This window comes from Branchiostoma lanceolatum, chromosome 13 (genome assembly GCF_035083965.1).
Source record: "Branchiostoma lanceolatum isolate klBraLanc5 chromosome 13, klBraLanc5.hap2, whole genome shotgun sequence".
NCBI lineage: Eukaryota > Metazoa > Chordata > Leptocardii > Amphioxiformes > Branchiostomatidae > Branchiostoma > Branchiostoma lanceolatum.
This window is the reverse complement of record NC_089734.1, coordinates 7,103,059-7,121,264: the sequence shown is the minus strand read 5'-3', so window position 1 is coordinate 7,121,264 and position 18,206 is coordinate 7,103,059. Positions and strand designations below refer to the sequence as shown.

Sequence of the window (18,206 nt, the reverse complement as noted above, 5' to 3'; positions counted from 1 at the left end):
ATAGAACGTTGAACACGAGAGTGAGTGGGTCAACTCAATCAGTCCGGACGGACACGTAAGCTGTAACCTCTAAGTATTGTATGGTTTAGGGGTATTTAAATTTGTTGTGCTGGCTGGGTCGTAGGGCATCCTTTACAAACCTTTGACCTTCTGTCAACATTTACTGTATGTTATGTGATAAAAGGCCGGCCAGGTGCGACGCCTTCCCCCTGTTCCCATCCTGTGATAGCAAAGATAGGAATACGTGAACATATAAGAACACTTTGCACAAACGACGAGAAACGTTTGGCAGTTGTGAGCAGCTTTGCGTCCTGCCGAAAATGAAGCTCTTCGTCGCGCTCTTGGCTGTCGGGCTGCCTGCCCTGGCCGCCGCCCACTCCTGGATCGTCTGTACGGACTACCTGGAGAACAACGGCTGGTACTGGAACGAGGCCAAGTGTCGGGCCTGGCCAAGGAATGCCGGCCAGTGAGTTTTCTCTACTTCTCTTATAGCTTCAGGGAGATCCAGACATTCAAATTGATATAATTTTTTTGTAGGGGTGACTTTGACATGTGCCAGACAAATGTACCAGTTTGTAGCGGTACAGTTTTATATCCAGTAAAAATGTGACGAGAACAACCATGTAGATGTTGGGGATTCCATTGAAGCACAAATTTCAGCATTGTGTGTGGCCAGTCTTATTTCACATATCTTTCTACCATTACCTATTATAAATCACGAATTATCAAGTATTTATCACTAATTGACAAAATTATAAAGCCTATCTTTGCCGATGTTATAGTACGGAACGCAAATATTCTGAATTTGAAAATCTCCATTCAGATTGACATTCATACGTTGTGAATATCCCTGTACAGTGTAATAAGATGGATTCAACTTGTATTGTAGAAAAATGACTGAAAACAACGACTTTGTTTCTATGTTTTGATCGGCGAGACACTACAATACGTACCTTTAGGGGGTATTGTGATGTATTCAGGAGGTCTGTTGTTCCAGGTACAACCTCCGGTATCGCCAGTTCGGGACTGGCGGGATGTTTGTTCATCGTCTGGACAACCACCCCGAACAACTGCCCCTCTGTAACGACCCGAGAGACGACGCCAACAGCTACAATGGCGTCCACCCCATGGCTGCCTACTACCTGGGACAGACGGTCGTCCTCACTCATCCAACCAACGTAAGTCTTGATGTCCAGATGGAAGTTGTGGCCCTGGATATTTTTGGTAACTTATTGCAGTATTACAGTAATATGTTATAGCCTATACAGGTATCTATGACGGTGCAATTGAGTTTGAAAGTGGCAATTGTACAAGACATCTAAAATCTGGCTAATGTACATGTGCATTTTTTACCACTGTACGAAGAATTTTTAAAGTTTTGATTACTGTGGATAAATGATGCATTGTATCGTATTGTGCTGTATCATGTTGTATTGTATTGTATTGTATTGTACTGTATTGTATCGTATCTATTGTATCATATTGTATTGTATTGTATTGTATCACATTGCATTGTATTACATTATGATCTGCTGTAGAACCACGTGTCTGACTCCAACTGTAGAAGGAACAACTGGCAAGGAGACACCGAGAACCTGATGTTTGTGGTGGACGGAGACGAGGACCCCTGCTGTATCGACTCGGACAAACTCATCCAAATCATGGACATGGGAGTGTCTCCATACGGTTTGTGGCATTCTAGTCTTATATTTGCTTTTATAAGCCACAATGGTATTCCAGCATACTGTAGGGTTCTGTTTGTCTGGATAAATATGTTACATTTCAGTCTCATCTGTGTTGGAATATTCCATGATAAATTTTGATTCCATTGCTCCCAAACCGTCATAGGTTTAACTTCCTTGTCTTCCTTCTCATAACAGGAGACGGAGTTAGCGAAGAAGTTCTCAGGACATACCCGAAGGTTGGTTTCCAGAACGCGCCCAAGTTCTGTGAGGATCCTGAAGACGCCATGGGGACCTACAACTTCACCATTCCCATGGACCTGAAGCCAGGTTAGACTCGCCATCAATGTTCAATCCAACATTCGTGTTTTTCATGTGTTTTTCTTTGAAAACATGTTTTTGTTGTAACAAAGACGGTGCTATCAAACAAATGTTTAGGTGAGGAGAAGAAAATACAGGATATTTGCCAAAACACCCTCTAGGACAGCAAACGTTAAGCACCATAAAATCACTCGTACTCAGAGTAGGTCTTACGCAACTCTTCTCTCTCAGGCCGCCACACCTTCGTCTGGAAGTGGATTCGCATTCCTACCGTCAACCCCTTCACCACCTGCTGGGAGGCTGACGTGTTCGCCACCAAGGCGGAGAGAGACGCGCACTACCTGGCAACGGTAGGGGTTTCTCTCATAGGCATCGTTGATATGCTAGAAGTTGCTCCCTGTGCATCGCATGTTGGCTCTAGATTATAGTTGTTCTAAAGGAATGTAAATGCGTGTAACCTATGTCACACGTTTTAAAAAGGCAAAATAGAAAACCTCACAGTTATGACCGCATTGTAAACATCACAGGTACTACCCGTCTATGTTTATGTGTGAATACTGAACGTTTGGGACCGCATCTGTTAGCAGCGACACCTACTTGCAGTGCGTAACAGTTAAAATTTTCCCGAGATAGGTGGCAGACGCTCGACGAAACGTCGGTCTTGAAGAAAACACTTGGTTGTGTACAAATGAGTTGTTATGTTTTTCAGGGTCGGACCACTGAGGACATGTGGGACTTCTATCAAATCAACAACATCGTGGACGGGGAGATCGTGGGCAACGCAGTGGATCCCATCATCTCTGGCTGAGCAAGAGATGATCTCAATGTGCATGACAATATGTCTTGATAAGTTTGAGAAATAAAATTCCTTCAGAAATTATCCTTGCAACGGTGTCACTTTTCTTTCTATATATCTAAGAAGACCTAGTTCCAATGCCCGACCATACATTTCTCTATCCCTATGTAGGTTATAACAGTCGCGAACCACATTTAGAGGAAGTAGTATGTAGATGCATGTCCGTGATGATTTTGATTTCGCGTTAGGGAGAAAATAGAGCGTTCGCGGTGGTTTTTATTTCGCGGTTGAAACTAGAAGGTAGGCTGGCAGAAGACAGAAACATTTATGAGGTGGTTTTAAGTTCGCGGTGAAGAGGTCACCACGAAAAAGCGAACATTAAACCACCGCGAACTTGAGTGCATTTACAGTATACTCTTAAGTCTTCAATATTGTATCCTGTACAAGGATAGTAAGGTCGACACATGGTTCCTACGAGCCGATTGGTGATCGTACGTTGTCCCACCAACCAATGGAAAGCTTCCTTAGTATTCCACAAGTCTTACAAGAGATATGTCGTCGTTTATGTAATTCTTTCAACATTTGCTCCTGTTTTTCTCACAAGTCAATGCTAGTACATGTACTAGTAAAGTCAAGTAATTTGTTAGGATAGTGCACATATGGATGCAGTTATACTGAAATAACAGTTTCTACTTTCTAACGATTGACAAATGACTTCGTTCAGGAGACGAGAATGTTATTTTGACCGTAAGAACACGAACTCAGGGTTAGGGGTATCCTATGTCACTAGTGCCGGCGGACGGATATAGACTTTCTCATGGCATTGACGTCATCACGCAAATCAATCATAATAGATATAGATGTCCATATTTATACCTCCGACTCAGTCATTTTAAATATTGACCTTACACTGTTTGCTGACTTTATTAATCACGATATCTTCATGAGTTAATCATTTGTGAACTTTCATCAAGAATACTGTAAATGCAGAAATGTTCGCGATGGTTTTATGTTCGCGGTGTTCGTGTGCACCGTTTCACCGCGAACTGAAATCACCGTGAACATTTTTGTCCAATACTATAGCAAAATATAAATGTATAACGTAACATGACCTATTTACGTGCAGAACCTATTTACGTCCGGTTTGGCTTATGACCACATGTCGCGGTGTATTATGCCAAAGCCTGTTCTCATGAGCAATAAAGAACATCATAAGTATGATCCTTAGCCATCTCTTTTATTTTTGCACAGCAAAACATAATGGCCATGCGTTTACCACGTGAACGCCACGTGCTGCGCATGTGGGGGAGATTTACAGATTAACATTGTTTTGTTTTTCCATCGCGTTTAGCAAGTGGCCGGACAGACATAGTGATTTTACTATGATTTGTCTGCAGACTACTTTGGACAGTTACTGTGCATTTTTTGCTGGTCTATGTTCTTCAAGCATAGCGCTAGAAGGGAAAAGATTCAAAGGTGGACGATAATGGGTTACCCTAGCACAATTTTTCATCATATTCATAAATACATGCTCGCACGGCGTTAAACAGGCGGAGAAAAACTTACAGACCATGCATTTTCTTTTTAAAAGAGCTGATATTTCTGCCCATGGGTTTGAAATTTGGCTCTGTCCGCGCGGTTTTAAGATAAATACGTTTTGAATAAATCGGACGTTAACTGGTCATGTTACGTTAGTATATATATATACAATAGTGACTATAGCAGTGTGTGACTATAGCGCTGCCTCAAACTTAAAACCACCGTGAACACTCCATTTCGCCTTAGCGCGAAATAAAAACCACGCGAACTTAAATGCATTTACAGTATCATCCACCCCACTGTATCATCTATTAACTTTACTCTCAGAGGTTTGTAAAAGCGCCAGGCATCATCATGCGGCTCGACGAGACACTGCAAGTTGGTGTCGTCTTTTGCATCAAGAACTATTATTACCTTCGCCAAGATGGGTATGTCTTCTGTGTTGCTTGTTAGTGGGTTTGTGTACAGCGTAACTCATGAGTCAATAAACCAATAACGCAAATTCCCATCTTACCTACTAGTACCTTATCTTTTGCAAGGGAGATTAGTCTCATAGAATGGTTGTTGTACGTGTGAGAAGATTATCATCTCATTACGTCACTTTTAAAAAGGCTCAACTGAGTCATACAACAGATGAGAATTAGCATATGTTGTGACGCGCACATTGTTGCTTGGACCAGCGCCTGACAACTGCCAATCCGTGGACTTGCCTGCGGCAAAACAAAGAAACAGGTTTCTTGTTAACGTAAAACACAGAAACAGGTTTCTTGTTTACGTCCGTCAAGATTGTACCCCGTAGTCAGCCAACCAGTCCGCTCCCACTCAGTAGGAGACACGCTGTAGAGCTGACAGTGTCTTCCTGAACTTACGGAAGAAATGGCTGGGTGTCTTGTCTTGATGTTTGCTGGGATGGTGGTGGCGGCGGCCCCGTTCGTTGCTGGAACTTCTCTGAGTGCTAGAGGGTGAGTACCACGTTTCTATGTGTCTTCTTGGGATTTCACGAGGGCATCTGATAGAAATTGCAATGGCATGTTCTGAAGTGACCTGGAATAGTTGGATCAATTGTGGCACAGCAACCGAGAAAGTAACATTGACATGAGCGCAAACCACGTTAAACACACAGCTACCAGGATAATGTGGAAGGCGCCTTGCCTAGAAGCTTGAATGTCAAAGACTAGAGTAGTGTCCTACTCATAAAAAAAAAAAGTTTCGAAAAGCCTGGCCTTCAGTAGGAGCGTCGCTACTTGTCCCCGTTGAACAACAGTATTTGTGACAGGTGTAAGTTCCATAGTAGTTCTTATAAACAGTCGTAATTAGACAGTTTCTTTGCAAAAGACACATCAAATCGCCGAATAGAAAAAATGTTAGCTAGAAATCCACTTTCCTTATTCACTGTTCATATCCGGAAGTGTTTACATGTAAATAAAAGCGCGGTCAACACCGTATTTTGGTGGTGCGATTTTCAGCGAGGCTATGAGTGTGACAGGACCAACCGTCGATATGGATCTACCATAGCCTTTTCCGTCACAAGACAAACGAAATAATATGACACATTTACTGTCAAAAGAATGTCCTCAATTTGCCGTATATATATGCATGAACTTGTTGTACGGCGTATGTGACGGGAGCCTCAGTAACAATAACAACGAGTATCTTATGTATGTATGTATGTATGTATGTATGTATGTATGTATGTATGTATGTATATATATATATATATATATATATGTATGTATGTTTGTATGAATGGGGATGTAACGTTATATATGTATGTGGTGATAAACTTTTTTACTATGCTATGTGCGTGGTGTTTGCAATCTGTTGTCTTTTACGTCAAATGAATGTCCATGGGCGCCTTTTACCACGTACAGAGTATTAAACTACGGGCTTCGGAAATAAATAAAACAAGGTTTGTAAGTCAGTTCCGAAGAACCGACCTCATAAAAGACCTTTTTCTAATTTAATTCCTGTTTACGGCAGCCATCTTTAATTTCCAGGGACCGTGCCTGAATTTGGAACAAAAACGAGGCTGGACTGGGTATTCCTACGTATACGCCTGTATTACAATGTAGATACGCCATCTTCTGTGATAAGTTTCACCCCATAAGTTGAAATACTGCGGTTCATGTCGGTAAAATATCTTTGGAACTGTAGCCACGAACGACACAGCGCAGAAAGATATCTATCTTTGGTTGCGTGCAAACAACACAGGTGTCCATGCTGGTACATACAAAGTCTTCTGCATACCGACGGGTAACACGCTCGACTTGTCAGGACACTTCCTTGTCTTAGCGGATATATTCTAGGTGGAACTTTGTTCTGGGAATTCGTAACGTGATCTGAGGCCTGGGTTTATTACAAAGACAGTCTCCGGTTGCTCTACGGCTAATTAGGATCAAATATTGATCTTATAACATTTATATGCATGTAAGAGGAGATGGCCTTCATAAGCAACATTGCTTTTGCCCAAACCTCACAACATTTCGAACACTGTAAATGTTCAAGGTTTTAACAATTGCTGAGCGACCGTGCAGCGACCAAAATTGGATTTGTGTGATCCTTGATTTCATAATTGGAATATGATGCAAGACGTATTTTTAAAAGCATGATTTAAGAGACAACGAAAACAGCTGTCATAGCCTCTAGTGGAAAGGCCCTGACTCCTCAGAGGTTCTATGCACTGAGGAATTTGTGACATTGAATTTGAAGTGTAAATCATGTTGTGGTAATGTTTACAGGTGGTTTCTACACAATGCATATCAGCAACACTCATTGTGTCATGGGAAAACACCAAACAGGGAAATCACAAACACACTTCTCACGTAACAGACATTCCAAACAGTCCCGTCCTAATATGGAAGATCCTGTCTTCCGGATCCCCAACTGCACGAGCTGAGCGTTTCTTACAGCCTTACTTTACATAGGTATGTTATCGTTGGGACGTACGTTGATCTAATACTGTGTGAGGTGATCTGAGTGGCTTCTACACAACCGGCAATATCGACAAAAGGGATTGATGTAGTGGTTCATGGGGAAAACAGTCAATAGAAGAAATATTGACAACGAAAACCGCTCACGTAAAAAGTCTTTTCTTCAGTGACACACACAAGATCCTATGTTGCCCATCCTAAGAGCTGGCGTTCTTTGATGGTATCTTACTTGACCTTAGTGGACCCTCTTCGTGACAAGAATGACATTATGTAATGACCTTGCGGAAAACACATTCTTATACACAACATACTGAAGGGACTACTCTTACGATTTACAAATAAAAACTTTTCCCGGTAAATGCTTCCCCACTAAGCTTTGTCCTTATCTGACCCGCGCTTCAAAGAAAAGTCACAAGGAAGCTTCACAAGGAAACTCCACCGTCACAAGGAAATTACGCTCTGCTACACTTCTTTACCTCAACGCCCATTCAATTTGTAGGTCTGACATATTGAAATTTTGTAGGTTCGGCTTGAAAGCAGGCGCTTTTCACCTGGCAGAGGAACACAGGGAAACATCGTCCTATAAAACAAACACAGACATGATGACTTAAAGTAAAGGACTTCAGAAGGAAGAACACGTTTAGTAGTAGCAGTAGGTCTTGTTAAAACGAATTTCATTGATGAGTATACGTGTGATTTATAAGTTTTGTGTATTTTGTAACACAAATCTAATTTAGGACGCGAGGGGCCGCCAAGGGTCTTCAGACATGACTGCTGTAGTTTTTTGGCGACCCCTCCGGGGCGACGGCATTTTGTATTCACAAACACTCATCTATACCTTCAGTGCCCATGTGTGCTCCCGCCGGACGGCGTACCAGCAGCCTTACACCGTAACGGAGACTGAATCCAGGAGACAGAGCTACACCCGGAGCTGTGGGTGGTGGAGCCGGTGTAGGAAATACAGGCCAGTCTCACAAGCGTCACACCTGCTTTTACATACCTTTCTTTTAGAACGATGTGCATCATGAAAATGTTAACAAGAAATTGCTATATTGTGCTTGGTTTTGAAAGACAACCACAAGATCTAGCTATATGGCTCTTACTCAGATAGACAGTTGGCAAATAGAGAGTCAATAACTAGAAGTAAACCAAGAATAGCGATAATTTTGACACTTCAGAAGGTAATTGAATAGAATTTGGGTCTACAGAACGATGAACTGCGCTGTGATCAACAGGAATTGTGGAGACAATGGTGTCACCTCACGAAGAAATTAACTGGACCGAAGAAGTTGTAGGCTTACTACTGGTTATTCAGTGCAAGTAGCGACTAGAAATTATGATACACGACAATTTATCTATGTTTAAGTGTGATCTCGTGATTGTAGGACGGTGTACGTGACCCAGTACAGGGCCAGGGTGCGCACGGTGTACCGGGTGGACTACCAGTGCTGTAATGGCTGGCGGCAGTCAGGCAACTCCTGCCCAACACGTGAGTTGGAGAATCTGCAGCATCTTTTTCATATATTCAGGTACAAACAAAAAAAGGGAAGGGATTGTAAGGTTCCGCTAGACTATGCAATTTAACTTCGATCTATATCTAAATAGCTAAACGTGAAATAATCGGACGGAAGAACTGCTATAATGGTAAGGTAGAATGTTGTAGAAAGACAATAGAAATTTACAAATATGGTATCTAGCTGGTAGCAAAAAGGAGTGACAGTTGTTAATGACATTTCTCCTACCTTTCAGCTGTCTGCTACAGTTCGTGTCTGAATGGCGGGACCTGCACTGCTCCAAACGTCTGCACCTGTACCAGTGGGTTCAGGGGAAGCCTCTGTAAGATAGGTTAGTGATCTATTCTTACATTCATCTATCGTGTTCCAAAGCACGCCATGGGGATTCTATCTGTCTGTGTTTGCTTCTAAACCCTGTCGAAAGATATCAATGATATCTGGTATTGAAAATGATTGAAGTTACGGAGATTTGGGGAGTTTAGTTGGTCAGTTTTGTAAAATGTCTTTACTCATCTTTTTTCTCATCAGTACTTCTTAATAATGTTCATATTTGGCCATATTTTATATTTTATGTTGACAGACAAAAATGAATGCTCCAGTAACAATGGGGGCTGTGATCACACCTGTACCAACACCAGGGGAAGCTATGTCTGCTCATGCCGACAGGGCTTCGTACTGGACAGCGATGGACGAGGGTGTTCAGGTGAGGACCACCTACGGAATTCAGTTTTGGGTGCGGTTTTCCGTACAGCGTATGCCTTTGCCACATTGGCAAAACAAAAGAACTACAAAAAAATGATATAGGAATTGGTCGATTCAAGCACAGTTTTCTGATGAAATATCAGCCTTAAGAGAATGCAGTGAACTTCTAGTTATATTTTTATATTTCTCTACATGTTTTATTTTCTTCTCCTTGTTACCACCAGACCATGACGAGTGCTTGGCTAGTGACCACGGGTGCGAGCAGCAGTGTCTGAACTCTCACGGCGGGTACAGCTGCGGCTGTGAGGACGGCTATGATCTGAACGGGAACGGCAAGACATGCAGCGGTGAGGAGGGGTTTTCCATATCGCACATACCACAGAAATTCATTAAAAGAAATGAAGCTTAACCCATATGTACTCCTCATAGCTGTATTGTCATCTTGACAGCACATTTACGTTACATATCGCTCCATCACTTTTGACATCATGATCCTGCTCATAAACTGAGGTAGATATATGTTATAAAAACTTTCGCTCAGTCGTCAGGTGTAGAGATATTGGTGCGCAGTGAACCTTTGTACATACATTCCAACGAGTTTCCCGTTACGTGTTAAGATTTATAGATCACAAATAATCAAACAATAGGCCTTTTTGTTGCTCCACCTATTGACGAATTTGCCACATACACATGTATGGCCATCTTTGTGTAACTAGCTTCCTTGATACAAAAATGCCTAACCGTGCTTAGGTAGTTTCTTATCGGAGATCTATGGTTTGTTGTTCCAGATGTCGATGAATGTGCCAGCTCGCCCTGCAGTCAGACCTGTACCCAGAACGCACCGGGGCACGGGTGCCAGTGTTCCTGCGCGGACGGGTACATCCTGGAGGACGACGGGACATCCTGCGAACGTGAGTATCACATGACCTGTAACTTTTACATATGAACATGATACGAACAGTTACAATAAGACTTACGTGACGGCTGAAGGACTTGGGCCTTTCAGTGAACAAGTGCTTTCAGTTCTAGATCTGGCAATGATAGGACCAGCAACATACCAGAAGGAGTTAGATAGTAGACCCGTCTTTTAAAAATGAAAATAATGTAACGGACCACTTCATCTTTTGAAGTATAATCTATACATACGCTTTTCCTATTTCTTGTAGTTTATGTTATTTTACCACGCAGCTAATGATCTCCCATCTCCTTGCAGCCCAATGCCCGCAGGGATGTGGTAACGGCGGCCGCTGTGCCAGTCCGGGCGTGTGTGAATGTGTGGGCGGGTTCTCTGGAGATGCCTGCCAACAGCGTAAGTGCGGTACCATCGTCGTCAATCAATGCGTACTGAAAGATAAAGTCACATCTGATCTAGACCTATTATGAATGGTTAATATTGCAGCAACTAGATGTATTATTGGCGTTATGATAACTTACTACAAATGTCTGTAACAAAAAGAGCTACAATAAATGTCAGTATTTGTTGATGAAGGTTAGACATCCAGGTAATAAGATACACCAAATGACAGTTACTCAAGCAAGTGGATAAAATGGCGTCAGATACTGATGCGGATGCTGTCTGAAACGTCTCACCGTTTCCAATTTTTACCAGTTGCTTGAATAACTGTCATTTGGCGAATTGTAAGTACCATAAGTTATAAATCTCCTATGTGATTTGAATTGTCCCACAGCCGTGTGCGATCCTCCCTGTGAGAATGGCGGAGTCTGTGATGCCCCGGATGTCTGCTTCTGTCAGCCCGGCTTCGACGGAAAACAGTGTCAAAACGGTAACGTCACGTCTACTGTTTATTCTTCGATTACAACACATTGGCAATGTAAAATATACAACTTTTTCTACATCAAAGGTAACATTCTTAATGAAAATCTCTTTTGAGGTTATGGTTGTTGTGCAATAAATATCCAAGGTAACCGAATGTGAATGTTCGTGTGTTTTCAGACATTGACGAGTGTGATATCAACAATGGCGGATGCGCACATAACTGTACCAACGAACAGGGCTCCTACCGCTGTGAATGCCGGGAAGGCTACGTCTTGGACGGTAACAACAAAGGCTGCTCAGGTAAGATTCTCCACGTCTCTATATTATCTAGAAACCAATTAAACTTTTCGTACATTCCTCCATCTGAATAACTGACCATTAAAGACCCTTTTCCTCTCCTTTTCTATCAATTTTGGTCCAGAGACTTTTTATATTCTGCTTTGGAGAAAATGCCGTATCAAATTGTCTCTAAGTATGGCTCAAATCTTTTTCAATCACGCCCCCATGCAGATCATGACGAATGTGCAGCCGACGACCACGGCTGTGACTTCTGTCAGAACATGGAGGGGAGCTACAGGTGCTACTGTGGTGATGGCTACGTGTTGGACGACGATGGGAAGAAGTGCAGAGGTGAGAGCTACGACAAAAAATGCAGTGCTTAAATGCGTGATGATTATACATGATTGTACAACCAAGTGACAATCTAGCTACCAGTACATCCAGTTTGCTTAAGCTTGTTTCCTTGTTTGAGCATCCATTTCTTTGTTTGTTCTTCTCCGTATTTTGTCAAGCTATCTTCGATAATTGCTCTCAACATTGACTTACATTGAACACGTATCAATTGTTTCATCGCAATAGATATCAACGAGTGCGCAGGCGCCAACGATTGCGAAGAGATTTGTATGAACACCAACGGTAGCTACGCATGCGCGTGTCTGCCTGGGTTCTACCTAGATGGAAACGGAATCAACTGTCTCGGTAAGATTGTTTTTCTCATTTTTTATGTGCCTCAAATTAGATTTAATTTCTTCACTTCTATGGTTCAAATAATTCATTTTAGTTTTGCGTATGGTCGTTCTCATCACGATCTCTCTTCGTTTGCTCATTTCTAGAATCTGATTTTTCCAGATCTTTACTAAAAAGTAAGCATAGACACGTGCAACATTGTATCTATTCCCTGTAACTCTCGCGTCACCTCGCGAGATCGATGCTCGCGTAGCCTCGCGAGATCGACTATCGCGTAGCCTCACGAGATCATTAATGCTCGCGTAGCCTCGCGAGATCTAACAGACTGTCCCACTTCCAGACCATGACGAGTGCGCCACCCACGACCACGGCTGCCAGCACCAGTGTGTGAACAGCCGCGGGTTTTACAGCTGTGAGTGTCACGATGGGTTCCTGCTGCAGGACGACCTCAAGTCGTGTGCAGGTGAGGAAAAACGGCATCAACAATGCGTCTGTTTTTAGGTGACACTTTGTATATACAGTCAAACAGGGAGTCAGCAACCACTCAAGGGACAGAAAAATGGTTCCTGAGGACAGGTGGTCGCTCAGGGCAGGGTGGAATTATCTACGTAAAAATGGACGGGACTGTTTTAATGTGGCTTGTGATTAGAGGTGATTGTCTGCGCTAGGTGGTTGCCCGACCAGGCTTGACTGTACATGTATTGAACCAGCCTGAAGCCACTTACAACAAGTGTGTCTAACCTAATGTTGCAGACATTGACGAGTGCGCTGCAGAGGAGTCTCCGTGTGGTCAGATCTGTGAGAACTCGGAGGGAGGGTACCAGTGTCTGTGTGAGGACGGGTACGCGTTGATCCCCGAGGAACCCGGACAGTGCGAACGTGAGTCATTCGAACCGACAGTGTGTTAACCTATTTCGCATGCCATAGCACCCTTAAGCTGCCAGGTTTTTAGGCAAGTAAAAATCAAAAATGTTTGACCCCTGACCCTCCTCACGAAACCCACAAAACAGTCGGCGGCCTTAACTCCCCTAACTTCCGGGCTTCGAGCGCTACGTGCACGCAAAGCTGATTTCTTCTGAGGAATACCCTATCCCGGTTATAACCGGGTGCAGCACACAAGGCATGTTTCTGTATCCCTGTTTAAACCTGGACAGGCAGCTTAAGGGTTTTAAGGGAAATGCAGGAACAGATAAAATCAATACAGATGAGGACCTTATTTGCACATTTGATAAGACACACTTTCATACCGTAGCACTTCATGATGGGGGTTTCATATTTGTGACATATGTGTCGGGTTGAGGTTATATTATCATACAGCCATTATGCAACTTTGGGCAGACATCGCCGAGGTGTTTTTTCAACAGCTTTCTTGTTGTTTTTTTGTTCCGAATATGTTACAGCTGTCTGTGATCCCCCTTGCGCCGTGGGAGGGCAATGCAGCGCCCCAAAGAAGTGCCAATGCTATCCAGGTTTCGCCGGGACCTTCTGTGAAATTGGTGACTAAATACGTCTTTCTTGACACAAATTCACATTCATTCACATCAGATATATAAGGAGTGTCTTCGAAATATGTCAGTATAGTTCACCAAGAGGCTGTGGTGTTGATTTTCAAATATAATACCTTGCGTAGTATCTCATGATATGACAGATCAACTTGGATAAAGGAATGTTAATGAAAAATCTTGTCTTTACTGGGCGTGGTTAACATTGCATTCAAACATGTGTAATCTTAGCTGTATGAATACATACACATCTATATGAGGGAGCTTCGGGCATGATAAGCGTCAAACCTCCGCACGTAAAAGAACCCAACACACTTATCGAGAAGAGTAGGGGTGACCAGGTGTGCTTGGTCAAAAACGCGAGCCGTAGCTACTTGAAAAAGGATCATGCTTCAACTCAATAGACCCCTTTCCAAATACCGCGGCCATTTTGAATCTAGCGCGAGCGCGCATAATTCGAGCGCGGGAAAAGTAAACAAACGGTAAGCGGTAAAGCTTTGCAATGGCGTCCCCAATAGAAACCAGCGTTGGGTCATCTTCTGCGGCGAGATGTTCTCCTCCTCGGTGAAATCTATCGATATATTTGCATGTCACAAGTAGATAATATTGTTGTGGACACTTGGACTCGATATCGGCTAGTAAAATTGTGAATTTCGGCTACTTTTCCACAGTTCCTGCCGGGCTGTTGAGCGCGCGCTACAGTGAAAAAACTCTAATATGTTTACACCGCGTGCTTGTGGTTTCCCTGATAATGTTAGCTAAAGTCGAGAAAAAATCCCACAACACACACACTTTTCGGACTGGGATCCTTGTAGCTACGTAGATAGAAATATACAGAATTTTACCAGTTGTGACCGTAATTTAGACGATGACAACTTTGCCTGGGAAAACTACGCGCGTTGGGCGCTCGAGAAGGTCGTGTGTTCTGTCAAGCCATTCTTAACATAGCTTCGTCTGCAGATATTTTATACTTCCACTGGATAAAATCCCACAAAAACGTGAAAATTTAGGCTTGAGCTCAAGGTCCTTTTGGTTAGGAATTTAGCAGAGTTTTGGCGGCTTCTTTTGACGCGTTTTCTGAAATATCAAAACCTAAAGTACGTGAGTAAAGATGGAGCACCCGCTACATACAGGATTCAAGATACTAATCAAAGAATCGTGTGCAAGGATTCATGATAGATATCTGTCTAAAGTAGTACTTTAGTCCTTCGGAGGAGTACTCTGAGGAGGTCCTTCAGTCCTCAAGTCAATATTATCTAACTTATTTTTCGGTTCCATCCGGCCAACAGATATCTTGAATATTGCCGCGCAAAATGATTTAAAGAAACGCCACATACAGTGGAAAACACACCTTCACTCAAATACTTAGAGTCCTCAAGACTAAATTCTTGGCATCCGAAAAGATCGTCAAAAAAGCCGCCGGAATTCTGTCAAATTTGAGGACATTGAGCTCAAGCCTATATTTTCACGTTTTTGTAGGATTTCATTTGGCGGAAATATAGAATATTGCTGAGCGAAGTCGATGTAGCGCTGCACAGAAAACACGACCCTCCCCCAAACTCACTTAATTTCAAGATGATGTTGTCATTGTCACGACAGCCAGGCTCAACAGTTATATATATACCTCAACGTAGCTACAAGGGTCACAGCCCGAAGAGTATATGTTTTGTGGGATTTTTTCTCGACTCTAGCTAGCATTATTAGGGAAACTACAAGCACGCGGTGTAGACATATTATCATTCTATCACTGTAGCGCGCGCTCAACAGCCCGGCAGGAACTGTGGAAAAGTAGCTGAAATTCACAATTTTACTAGCCGATATCGAGTCCAAGTGTCCACAACAATATTATCTACTTGTGTCAGGCAAATATATCGATGGATTTCACCGAAGAGGAGAACATCTCGCCGCAGAAGATGACTCAACACTGCTTTCTATTGGGGACGCCATTGCAAAGCTTTACCGCTTACCGTTTGTTTACTTTTCCCGCGCTCGAATTATGCGCGCTCGCGCTAGATTCAAAATGGCCGCGGTATTTGGAAAGGGGTCTATTGAGGATGACGGCTTTACCTTACCTATCTGTTTACAGACATCAAGGCAAGGCTCGCCCAATCTGGGGACCACTGGACGAAGAACTCCACCGGCTGCCAGTGCTACTTTGACTACTCCCGGTTTGACTGCGCCTGCTGTGTGGATGGAGGCTGCCAGTGCATACAGGTACACAATATCCTCATTGTCCTGTAACTATCGACCTTTCGAGAACTACATCATCACTAGTACTTTGGTTTTACAGCGTAGCCTGGATACCAGAGGCCGCGCAAGGAGATGCCGATTCCTTGGCTAATGTATACCCTTCCACTGGGTGAGAAACATATGTCTCTCACGCAGAGTTTGTACCCTAGCCTGAGTTTTCCACCCCGCACCATAGATACGATAGAGATCGGGGGTTTGGCATCCAGGCTATCTACAGCGTGCCTCTTCCCAAAATAGGCAACGTTTTAAGGTATACATGTAGATACTTGAGGTAGAAATCCCTGATACCTAATGATACTGTGACAAATTTGCTGTTCATCCTCCAGGACGTCTCTTACCAGTGCGTGCAGTGTGGGTATGGGCACAAGTGTGGACGTCTGGAGTTGAGTAAGTTGCTGTTTGTCTATTAATATTCATCAATCTATTTATCAATTCACAATTCACGGTTACTCAACTAACTGGATAGGATATCTGTAAGCTTCTTGTTAGTTTGCCTGTCTGAAAAATACACTTGTGTTAGCTTGTACGGATACTGTCTACGCCCTTCTGCAGCTGGTGTTGACGGCTGGACGCTGTCTGAGTCCGGATGTCAGTGTCCGGGAGGAAACCGGCTGAACCTGAGCTGCCCGTGCTGCCAGAACCGGGGCTGCCCCTGCACTAATGACGTGCCCGGCCGCTGTGCGCAGTGTGGCCGCGAGGCGCACTGTGAGGAAGGTGAGAAACCTTAGCCTCTACCAGGCACCACAGGTGGCTGAAAAATCGTGGAAATTGGCCAAATCGACGGATAGCATGCCTGAGAAGTTAGTCCGCTATAGAAGTTACAGTTTGTGACCTCTAGATGGCATATTGGACCCTCTATCCGAAGCCGACTCCCTTAGCATACTATTCACTCTATTTGACCATGTTTCCTACTATTTTGCCATCCATCCACGAAGCCTGGTAGAGGCTAGGGAAACCTTGCTTGCGTCTTTATGACTTAGCATGCCATCTGGTATGTCTTTATCTAATAGGTCTTAATATATTATGAGACATACTGTATGACTGTTGCCGCAATCAGTACAATTGCAACATACGTCAAGGAGTAGGACATAGGACTGGACCAGGACATCTATGAAATCATCTTATGGCAATTTGGGCTTCAGAAAGCAATGGACTAATTGTTACCACGTACTTTTAACATGGTTATCAAACACAAAATTTGCTAAGATGTTCCGTTGTTAATATCTTACGTATAATCTGTTTCAGAAGGCGACAAATAGGACTGCGAGGAGTGATACATCCGGGACCTTTCGCATCATCTGAACGTCGCGACAAAGCTCTCTGGAACTCTGGAGAAGAACATATGACTTAAGTTCCTTTTACTTCTTAATCATTATGCTTTCTTCTTGTTTTCATTTGATAATATGACTTGAAGTTTAGAGTGACCCACATTTTTACTTGAGTTTTCTTATGATTTACACATTGATATGCAAATTCCGCTTCGTGTTAATTTACATTTAAGTTTGGTTCATTGTTTTGATTCTCCATCATTATGTTTTGACTCAATATTCCTAGTCTATTACGTTATTGTTATTTCAGGTGATATCCAATCAGGATAACCACGAACACCATAATTACTTCAATAATAAGTGGTTTGTGTCCTATAGACTCGTGTTCTCTCTGTAGCCAGCGCAGTTAGCCTGGTAGAGACTATAAGGCTTCGATGCGTCGAACACCGGTTCGGTACGTACATTACATAACCGATGGTAACAAAAGACGACTATCATGGCGTGCAGGTCGTTAATTAGCGTGGGAAATGGGTTAATCAAGAGAATCTGATCAACTGAGTCAAGGACACCAGAGCTACATGTATTCATCAGAAATAAAAACAACCTTTTCTCTTTGTACATTTTGTGCAGTCCCGTCTTTTAAAGTATACTGATAACAGCATTACCATGCTGTTGAATGTAAATTTAGTTCAAGAGTCTTTTTAGGTGGTCAAACAGCCTTTTTGAGGCTTTAGGGGCAGTGGGCTGTCATCCACCGCATCTTAGAGGGCATTGTACTGTAAGGCGGAGCCCATCCCGCCTTCAACTGCCTTTTACCTCCCTAACTGAAGTCAGGTACCCATTTTTACACCTGGGTGGAGTGGGGACAGTCTTGTTAAGTGCCTTTCCCAAAGGCGCACAACATCGGTGGCATGTCGGGGAATTCGAACAGAGGACCTCTGGGTTCTGGCCCAAACACC

At 43.1% G+C, this 18,206-nt stretch overlaps 2 protein-coding genes across 3 annotated transcripts; both read left to right on the top strand.

Moving 5' to 3' along the window:
- Positions 1–255: 255 nt before the first annotated feature.
- LOC136446876 (uncharacterized) lies at positions 256–2,883 on the top strand. The gene is made up of 6 exons (XM_066445520.1): positions 256–466; positions 998–1,178; positions 1,539–1,686; positions 1,881–2,012; positions 2,235–2,353; positions 2,713–2,883. Exons 1-6 carry the CDS (start codon positions 321–323, stop codon positions 2,809–2,811), a joined length of 825 nt encoding a protein of 274 aa, XP_066301617.1. The 5' UTR covers positions 256–320; the 3' UTR covers positions 2,812–2,883.
- Positions 2,884–5,154: 2,271 nt separating this feature from the next.
- LOC136447095 (matrilin-2-like) lies at positions 5,155–17,865 on the top strand. Of its 2 annotated transcripts, none has more exons than XM_066445784.1 (19): positions 5,155–5,300; positions 8,113–8,232; positions 8,654–8,757; positions 9,018–9,113; positions 9,363–9,485; positions 9,709–9,831; positions 10,273–10,395; positions 10,698–10,793; positions 11,173–11,268; positions 11,439–11,561; positions 11,772–11,891; positions 12,120–12,239; positions 12,568–12,690; positions 12,981–13,106; positions 13,628–13,723; positions 15,816–15,943; positions 16,306–16,366; positions 16,532–16,693; positions 17,228–17,865. In XM_066445784.1, exons 1-19 carry the CDS (start codon positions 5,215–5,217, stop codon positions 17,236–17,238), a joined length of 2,037 nt encoding a protein of 678 aa, XP_066301881.1. In that variant the 5' UTR covers positions 5,155–5,214; the 3' UTR covers positions 17,239–17,865. The 2 variants fall into 2 exon arrangements, with proteins under 2 accessions (XP_066301881.1, XP_066301880.1); XM_066445783.1 differs by having other exon boundaries at positions 17,225–17,865.
- The last annotated feature ends 341 nt before the right edge of the window (positions 17,866–18,206 follow it).

Excerpts from the sequence above, each read along its gene's own strand:
- LOC136446876 (XM_066445520.1), top strand. The coding sequence starts at position 321 with ATGAAGCTCTTCGTCGCGCTCTTGGCTGTCGGGCTGCCTGCCCTGGCC. Across the intron at positions 467-997 it reads TGGCCAAGGAATGCCGGCCA|GTACAACCTCCGGTATCGCC; the intron begins GTGAGTTTTCTC and ends CTGTTGTTCCAG. Across the intron at positions 2,354-2,712 it reads ACGCGCACTACCTGGCAACG|GGTCGGACCACTGAGGACAT; the intron begins GTAGGGGTTTCT and ends TATGTTTTTCAG.
- LOC136447095 (XM_066445783.1), top strand. The coding sequence starts at position 5,215 with ATGGCTGGGTGTCTTGTCTTGATGTTTGCTGGGATGGTGGTGGCGGCG. Across the intron at positions 9,114-9,362 it reads GGGAAGCCTCTGTAAGATAG|ACAAAAATGAATGCTCCAGT; the intron begins GTTAGTGATCTA and ends TTATGTTGACAG. Across the intron at positions 9,832-10,272 it reads GAACGGCAAGACATGCAGCG|ATGTCGATGAATGTGCCAGC; the intron begins GTGAGGAGGGGT and ends TTGTTGTTCCAG.